Source organism: Drosophila mauritiana, chromosome X, assembly GCF_004382145.1.
Source record: "Drosophila mauritiana strain mau12 chromosome X, ASM438214v1, whole genome shotgun sequence".
NCBI lineage: Eukaryota > Metazoa > Arthropoda > Insecta > Diptera > Drosophilidae > Drosophila > Drosophila mauritiana.
In genome coordinates, this window is record NC_046672.1 from 17440168 (window position 1) to 17449530 (window position 9363).

A 9363-nucleotide genomic window follows, 5' to 3' on the forward strand; every position below is an offset into this window, starting at 1 on the left:
AAATCTTGAACAAACGAATTATTATCACTGAAATTCTGGCAAAGCTGCAAGAAATTGTTTCAATATACACAAATATATAAAATGAATTATAAGCTAACGAAGAACAAGAAAAACTGTTTACTGCCACACAATCCTTGTCAATTTTGCTCATCGAACTTTTATACACCACTTGTACTTGTACTATCCGTTCGAATGTTGCAAATATTAAACGAAAAACAAAACCCAGATAGAGTACATTAATCATTAAATGCTAAACTGAAATTATTCGAAAAAGTGTTATCAATTGGCGCGGCCAGACTGTTGAGAAATTCATCGTACAGGTAGTGTTGGGAAAGTGGACGGCACCGCGTAACTAGGAAAAGGTGCAGGAGAAAGGGTAAAGTCAAGTAAAGCTAGGGTGGATATAAAGAAAGAAAAGAAAACTATTTAGAATATTAATATATTAAAATTAATTTATATTAATGTTTATTTAGGTACGAATTGAATCGTACCTTCTTACGCTGCTCAACACTGCCCGGGCTGTTCGTTGTCGATAGCAATCGATAGGCCATCGATGTCTAGCAGAGACTATCTATATTGCTGCCAATCGCTCTGCGCCAATCGAGTTGCTGAAGGAGTAGTGCAATAAATATGAATTAAATGGTAAATATAAAACCGCGACAGGTGTTGTTTTCGTGCCTATTTGCTGGCCGTGTTGTTGTTGCCGCAGTTTCAGTTGTTGTTGCTCGAGTGCACTGCGTGTGTGCGTCGTTGTGCGACGAGTGTGTGCATGAGTGTTGTGTTGTGCGGTGCCCCCACCAAAAAATAACGAAACGAAAAGCCAAGGAGCTGCGAAAAAAAAAACACGACAAACCTATTGATTTTTAACAATACGCACATGGATAGACACACATAACGGTAACGGGGAGTTTGTTTTTTTCCCACGCCTCCAAAGTGCTGAGTGATTGCAACAATCGGCGACAACAAAGGGTTTAACACCAGCACCACCACCGCCCCCTGGCACCACCCACTTGCACCGCCCACCACCCACAACACATCCTTCAACCTTCGCGTGGGTGGTTGTTGTGTCTGGCTGCAGCTTCCTGCGTTTGTTTTGCCTGCGCGAGGACTTTTGGAGGCCAAGTTTACGTGTGCGCAATCAACCACGGGCACGGTAGCTCCGGAACTCGGGAAACTCTCAAGCTCGGTCAGTGGCAACCGTGGCGGGGGGCCGTGAAAGAGGTGTCCACATATAGACACATGGACAGGCAATAGTGGGTTAATTGCCCGCATTGATTGCGCTGGCCAGCCAGGGGGTCACCACAACCAGAGGTTACCAAACCAGTGCAGCAACAAACCGAAGCTCGAAACAATGGAATACTTATTATTAGCGTAACTCAATTACATTTAACGAGGTGCGGTAGGACCTGTAATAAGATACAAATACACATGAGAATGATTAGGAAATGATTGGGGCAAACCCAATTTAAAGCAATGGGCTTAGGTCCAAAAATAAACAAATCAGCAATTTTATAGATTGGCATTTTACTGTGCTGTTCCTTGTGGTCCGTATCGCCGTATGTCTAAGCAAACCTCCGGGTATTTCTATGTCGATTTAAATATATAGTACGCAGCGGCAGGGTATCAGCAGAAGTACGTCATCGACACGACCACCTGTCCCTGATTTTTTTCTGGGCTGAGCTGCAGCGCAGTGAATCATTGCCGCCTTAGATCATCGACTAATCACCCATTTTCCCCCAGGCAGTGGCCCACAGTGAGGCAGCAATCGCAGCAGCAGCAGCAGCGGATGCAGCAGCAGCACTAGAGCAGTAGTAGTAGTACTATCGAAGCCGCAGTCCCTCATACCTGGAGAATCAAAGTTGTTGGTGCAGCCATGAACTCAAACTCCTGCAGTGACAGCAGTAACGAGTCCATGGTCAATCCACCGCACATACAGATGAACTTTGGCCAGCAGGCGCAGCAGCAGCAATCGCATCAGCACCAGCAGCAACACCAGGAGCGTTATGTGTGGGAGATGCGAACCCGTAGCCCAAATGTGACGCCAGCCAGCACGGTGCTCAATTCGCCGGATCTCAATGGCGAGCTGTCCTACGTTCCGCTGCAGGGTCTTTCACCATCGGGCGGAGGTGTTCAGGGATCCGGCAGCTATGGTTCGAATGCGGGACGCGATTCTGGCGGCTATTACTACCAGCGACCGCAGCTGCATCAAATCCGACTGGGTAGGAGTCCGGGCAGCCAGTTTGAGACACGTGATGTCCTGCCACAGGTAAGTTAACTTGGAGGCTTAGTTTCAGTCACTGCAATGAGATTTTTCCGCTTCTTTCATTAAGGGATTGGCCAGCCCCGGCTCACCAACGGATGTGGGCAAGGCGGACGGTCAGTGCCTGCGTGATGGTGAGATCGTGGTGTTCGACGACATCGACACCAACTGGATGAACAAGGCATCGAGTGGCCAGCGTCCAGGCAGCAATGAGGATGTCCTCAAGGTGACCAAAATGATTGGACAGCTGCCAATAGCCGAGTACGAGGGTTCACCGCGACGATTTGGCAGTCAACCGAATACAAATACCATTACCATGGGTGGTCCTAGAAAACGTCCGCCGGGTTTCCCGCAAAGAGTTTCGCCCACCACCAGTGCCGCTAATAATGCGACTGCCCCGGCAAAAGCATCTGTGGGCAACCTTATCGATCTGGTCGACCACGAGGAAGAGCGTTCCGGGACGCTTCGCGAGAAAACACCTACTTTCGACTACCTGTACGAATTCTCAGAGACCAGAAAGGTGCTGGAGGAGTTCTTCAAGGCGAATCCGGAGGACGAAAAGCGGTACACAGATTACACCACGGAAAGTGGAGACGATGTCGCTAGTTCGGTGAGTACTCCTACTTCCAAGATTCTTAGAAACCCATTAAACATTGTATTTTGATTGACTAGCAGCCACAAGAGTACCCAGCTACGCCCATGGAGCAGGCATATATAGGACAGCGGCTGGCGAGAATACCCAAAGATGAGCTCTACATGGTTCACCGGTCACCTACTAAGAAGCCAGTGAGTCATAACGAAATGAAAATCTTTAAAATATGTAACGATTGTTCGATTTCTAGCCCAGTGACCAGAATCCAGCGACGGCCTACCAGGAGCATAATGATATTGAGCTGTACATTGATTCGAATAGCCGAAGCAGCGGCGATTTGGCGGACACCGAACTGGAGGCAAATCTGCGCCGACACTCCCGAAACTTTACCCTGTCTCCCGAGACGACGGATTACGATTCGAATTGCGGTGATTTGGACAGTCTGTCTAACGACATTAACTGCCCCACGGATTTTGGTAAACTGTATACGAGCATGCCTGTCCTAGAAGATGGCCTAAGCAGTGGCCACGCCTCCGATACGGAGAACAACGTATCCGTGGTGTGTGACAAGCAGCACTCGTCCCAATCTCAGCCCGTCCACGAGAACAACGGTAATGGCGAGCGGCTGGATACCGACTACAATGTGATGAGCGCCAGCTTGGCCACATTGACCACAGATGCCTCGCAATCGGCGCTGATAAGCGACTTCGCCTCACTGCCCATGCCCCCGGCTCCGCCTCCATCATCGCCACCCCAAATCGAGATCGCCGATGCAAGTGAATCCATGACCATGGCGCCAGATGCTGATAATCCACTGGACAGTCACTACGGTGCGGTTTATGCAGCAGCTTTGGGAGGTACTCACACAGAGAAGTCAGCGGGATCAGGACTGGGGGTGACACCAGTAACTGGGGGAGGATCTTTGCCATCGCAGGCTGCTTCGGAAATCCAGGAGGCCATGAAGGAGATACGTTCCGCGTTGCAGCGTGCTAAAACGCAGCCTGAAAAACTGAAATTCTGTGACGAAGTGCTGCCCACGGATCCAGATTCACCGGTTTGGGTTCCACGCAAGGGGACGACGGTCTCCGCGGCCCAAGGTGCGGCGGCGGATGAGGAACCAGACACCGACCTGGAAACAGATCGCCTGTTGGGTCAGCAGAGGCACGATGAGCAGGATTTCTTCGCCGATCAGGTAAGGAATGCAAACATACAGCGATATCAGCTTAAAATAATTACAAATAATAATTTTACAGACCCTGGCTGATAACAATGCCAATGAGGGCACGGATATTGCCAGCAATGGGCATCTGAATGGCACGTCCGACAACAACAATCCGAATCCAATGAATACTACCAAGCCGCAAACCTACTCGACGGCCACCATTCGACAAGGCATCGGCACCTCGCTGACACCCAATTCGCCGGACATCTGTCAGATCGTGGGCACGACCGACATCTCCATAAGCTCGCCGGAAAAACTGCAGTTCACCAAAAGTCCCACGGGCTCTATTAAATCCCTGAAGGACTCTGCCAACTCGGACAAGAAGGCCAAATCGCGGAACAAAGAGGGTAAGTTAGCACAGTGATCAACGCCCCTTGTTGTTCGTTTACTGATATGAAATCCGATTCAACATTTCACGCTGCAATTCAAATATATTTAATGCTGACATCACGTAAGTCTCTGTTACCCAGCAGAAGTTTAGGTTTATTTTTTAAACTACCCTTTTGTTTTTTAACAATCAGAAATGAAGACCATTAACGCACTCCGTAACTAATTTAAAAAATGTTCGTCCTTAGGTCTCTTGGAACCTAAAGTTCTCATTGAGGGCGTGTTGTTTCGGGCCAGATACCTTGGATCCACTCAACTTGTCTGCGAGGGTCAGCCGACCAAGTCGACCAGAATGATGCAGGCTGAGGAGGCCGTTTCCAGGATCAAGGTAAGTGAAGAAAACCTGGTGATGCACACAAAAGCACATCCATTCAAAGAAACCCCGCTAGGCTATGCTCTATGTGTGTGTCTAAAAACTTTCTCGTTCGCTTTTCTCGTTCCCTGCTGCGCATTCCTCTCGATAGGCTTTGGTAAGCGTTCGTTAGCCCCTTTCAGTCGACAAATGATACTATTAAGAAGTAAATGCATTATATAATATATGATTTGTTATTTTTTACCAGGCTCCCGAGGGCGAAAGTCAGCCGAGCACTGAAGTGGACCTGTTCATATCAACCGAAAAGATAATGGTGCTTAACACGGATCTCAAGGAGATCATGATGGACCATGCGCTGCGTACTATATCCTATATAGCCGACATTGGCGATCTGGTTGTGCTGATGGCTCGTCGCCGATTCGTACCGAATAGTGTTGTGGATCCGTCGATCACAAGTCCATTAGGTGATGTTCCCACTCCGGGCATAGGCGAGGAGGAGTCGCCGCCCAAAGAGCCACTCAGCAAGCACAATCGCACGCCCAAAATGATCTGCCACGTGTTCGAAAGCGATGAGGCGCAGTTCATAGCTCAGTCCATTGGACAGGCCTTCCAGGTTCGCGAATACCCTTAAAAATCCTATTGGCACGTATAATTAACAATCAAAACCTAACCAGGTGGCCTACATGGAGTTCCTGAAGGCAAACGGCATCGAAAACGAGAGCCTGGCCAAAGAGATGGACTACCAGGAGGTGCTCAACAGCCAGGAGATTTTCGGTGACGAGCTGGAGATCTTTGCCAAAAAGGAGCTGCAAAAGGAGGTGGTTGTGCCGAAGGCCAAAGGCGAGATCCTAGGCGTGGTGATCGTAGAGAGTGGCTGGGGTTCCATGCTGCCCACCGTGGTGATAGCCAACCTGATGAGTTCCGGAGCAGCTGCCCGCTGCGGCCAGCTGAACATCGGTGACCAGCTGATCGCCATTAACGGCATGAGCCTGGTGGGACTGCCGCTGTCCACCTGCCAGAGCTACATACGCAATGCCAAGAACCAAACTGCCGTCAAGTTCACCGTTGTGCCCTGTCCGCCTGTCGTCGAGGTTAAGATCCTGCGTCCCAAGGCGCTGTTCCAGTTGGGTTTTAGTGTTCAAAATGGCGTGGTAATTTTAAAATGTTCAAATAACTCTTTTTATCCTGCTTCTAATCATATTTATTTATTTAATGCAGATCTGCAGTCTTTTGCGTGGAGGAATCGCTGAGCGGGGCGGAGTACGCGTTGGCCACCGCATCATTGAGATTAACAACCAGAGCGTTGTGGCCGTGCCACACGATACCATTGTCAAGCTGTTGTCATCCTCAGTGGGCGAGGTATGATGCGTTTTTAAATTCCTAATTCTTATATTTATAATATATTTCTTATCAGATCCTGATGAAGACAATGCCCACGTCCATGTTTCGTTTGCTCACCGGTCAAGAGACGCCAATCTATATATAAATATATATGCAACTGTTCACACGCCTACGCTGGAATCGAAAAACTATAAATTCGTCAACTGCAACTTGACCAGCTTTAAGTTCCATTAATTCGCAAAGAGACCTTAAATTGGAATTTGTTTAGTCTTAAATTGTTCTTTGATTATTTGTCTTTATGTATTCACATTGCGAGCATAATTGTAGTTAATTTAAATGAATTGCAAATGTATTAAGTCTACAATGAGATTAATTGTTCGTCGTCAAATCGTTCAGGTGTCCACAGCGACCACAACTGCAAGAGAGATTATTATTACTGCAGTTACAGAATATGCTACTTTTTGGTTCATTTTGTCCATCTGTGTACATGAAAAAGACTGAATTTAAAGCCAGTGCGAGTGTATGTGAGCAGTCATTGTAAAGTATTTAAAAAATTGTAAACGCATTGTCCCGAAAATACCAACCTTCCCGAATTCCCTCGCATCCATTAGCTTAAGCATTCGATTGAATTTACTTGCAAGCAAATTTTTATGATATGATCTAATCCATTATTTGTCATGTATATTAACCGTACTTTAGTTCTTTAACTACATTTATAATTTTCGATAAAAAGAAACAAAAAGCAACACACCTTATGCCAAAAAAGATTAGATTTCGTTAAACTTATTATTGTATAGAGCCATTGCGGATAATTATTGCAATACCATTACCGATATTTATTATTAAAAATAGCCTTAGACAAACGAAGCCATGCCTGCAAAACCAACAAAACAACAAACAAAATAAATGCATTTAAAAAGCGTCAGAAAAACATGAAACGAAGCGCATATTGATTCTAATTGTATATGTAATGTTTGTACAAGAAAACTGCACATTTCTCGATCGATTATTGCCATATACATAACGATATATACTCGTACGATAATTATGATATATCTAAAGCGAAAACAATAAGCAAAACAGCAAAAGTAATACGAAGAACAATAATTTCAGCATTGTCTAGTTTCTGTTAAGCAAAGGCATACATGTAAGAAAGAGACGGAGCCACATAAACGACAGAGACGGCGCCATAGAAAGCAAAAGGGATAGACACAGAGAGAAAGAAAGAGAGAGAGCTTATTTTTGCATACTTAAAAAGCGACAAAAAAGGCAAATAAACCACAAAAGCAAATTGAAACCAATATGTATACATATGTTATTAATCTAAATGGAAACGACTAAACTAAAAGAGTATTTTAAATATTTCAAGTGCAGGTAACAACAAAAGACGCAAGTTAATAATATTTATATAAATATATATATATATATATATATATATAGAATTCTTCTGATCGCCATTCGGAAGCGCAGGTGCAATATTTTTGCAAAACACAGACGACACACACAGCCACAACAATTAAATTATTAATTTCTAAGCTACTCGGGACACGGCAAACACACTAAGGAACCCACTATAGAAACTCTCTGCTACTGCGCCTCTAACTAACTTCTTAAACCAAACACTAATCGTATACTACCTAATGCAATTTATTTATTAATACTTAACACGTGACCGAATGCAAACAACAGCGAGAAACAAAAATAAACTACATTTATACACAAACATCGAGTTTTAAACAATTTTGGCTTGGATTACAGGTTGTGAACAGTAACAAGGTAAGTTTACAGCTGATATGTATATAATATAATAAACAAAATAATTACAATTTGTATTTTAATCTCCCTAAATGGAATTTGATATTAGCTTTAGTTTGTGTAACTTTTTCAAATGTTTTCCTTTGCTTCAAGCGTATAACTTTAATTGATTGGGGTGAATAATGGGTGGTGAGTGATGGTTTTGTTGGGGTCAGGGGTCACATATTCGAAAAATGTTTTCCTTGTTGATGCAGCTGCTGCAGTCAAACCGTTATTATTTACGTGAAATGTAAAAAAGCATCGCTCCATTTCGCTGCCAGCAACTTTTGATTTACGACGGAGCCCCAACAATTTCAGGGGGGAAACAAAACTCAATTTGTTGGCTTCTGTTTCCGGCTCCGGGCACAAAAAACTGTTGCTCCAATTACGCAGAAATTGCATTGGTGGAAATGCACATAAAAAATATAAATACTTTCGCATTTCACACTGCTTACACAATTTTACATTCGACATCACATCTGGAGGGGTTCATAAAAATATAATTTTTTTTAAGTGCACATAAATAAAAAGCAATTTCAAATGGTATTAGCCAAATCGAAATATTTCTTTCAGTGTACAGCCCTTCACTACAGATGTGGCCCAGAAAAACGTCCAATTTAAAAATACTTTTACAACTCCTTTGCGGAAAAGGGATTGCAATTATTTGGCCCCAAGGGAATGCAGAATTAAGGTGGAATATTAATACGAGTATATGATGTATGTTTTTTTTTCATATTTCAGTTTTTTGCATACGCTTTATAATCGAATTAAAAACGACGTTGGCATTGTGGTTTTCATCTCTCGCATTTCTCGCAACGAAATTGTGTGTGAATATTAATAAAAATATTAATTAAAGTCAGACAAGGAAAAGTAGGCATAATAAATTGTTGGAATTCGAACAGCACTTGGGAGTTGGAAAATATATAAAAGGATATAAATTAAGCGAACGATTTGACCAAAGAAAAAATGTCATTAAAAGCACATATATAAATTGATAATCAAATAATACAAATTCTTATAGTGATTTATTTATTTATTTATTAGTGATTTGACAATTCATCGCACGAGTTTTGTATAAAAAATGAGTTGATTCACTGATGAAAACGTAAGGAATGAAACTGAACGCTAGTAATCAGTGCTAAACGTAGAAGTGTGAACTTGGCTGTTAAATGTTAACATTTAAATTAAAATAAAACGGCTATTTTTATATTTTTTTTATCATATGATAGAGCATTTTTCAGCAATATTCCTTCCATCCCTGTTGCATTAACGCTGCACGCAGAGTACATATTTATTTTCCAGACCGCCTTTCCTTGCCAATTTTCCACCCAAAATAATAAAACCTGTACTTTCACAGTGGTTGAAAGTGCATTCAAATGGCCATGCGGCCATATGCGGCTGTCATATATCATCCTGCACCAGATCACATCCATTGACCATCAGGGAGCAAGGAG

At 43.7% G+C, this 9363-nt stretch overlaps 1 protein-coding gene across 6 annotated transcripts; it reads left to right on the forward strand.

Moving 5' to 3' along the window:
- Nucleotides 1-567: 567 nt before the first annotated feature.
- Nucleotides 568-7838, forward strand: LOC117147040. 6 transcript variants are annotated; one of them, XM_033313768.1, is made up of 12 exons: nt 568-642; nt 1741-2266; nt 2331-2870; nt 2933-3046; nt 3103-4044; nt 4106-4421; nt 4650-4789; nt 4926-4931; nt 5022-5387; nt 5449-5925; nt 5993-6133; nt 6189-7838. In XM_033313768.1, the coding sequence occupies exons 2-12, from the start codon at nt 1874-1876 to the stop codon at nt 6258-6260; spliced, it is 3507 nt and encodes a 1168-aa protein (XP_033169659.1). In that variant the 5' UTR covers nt 568-642; nt 1741-1873; the 3' UTR covers nt 6261-7838. The 6 variants fall into 6 exon arrangements, with proteins under 6 accessions (XP_033169659.1, XP_033169663.1, XP_033169660.1 ...); XM_033313772.1 differs by having other exon boundaries at nt 4668-4789; XM_033313769.1 differs by having other exon boundaries at nt 2936-3046.
- Nucleotides 7839-9363: the final 1525 nt, after the last annotated feature.

What these genes read in the sequence shown, in the direction of transcription:
- LOC117147040 (XM_033313768.1), top strand. Translation starts at nt 1,874, where the DNA reads ATGAACTCAAACTCCTGCAGTGACAGCAGTAACGAGTCCATGGTCAAT. An exon ending in GGTCACCTACTAAGAAGCCA is followed by an intron (nt 3,047 to 3,102) that starts GTGAGTCATAAC and finishes TTCGATTTCTAG; the next exon opens with CCCAGTGACCAGAATCCAGC. An exon ending in TTAGTGTTCAAAATGGCGTG is followed by an intron (nt 5,926 to 5,992) that starts GTAATTTTAAAA and finishes TATTTAATGCAG; the next exon opens with ATCTGCAGTCTTTTGCGTGG.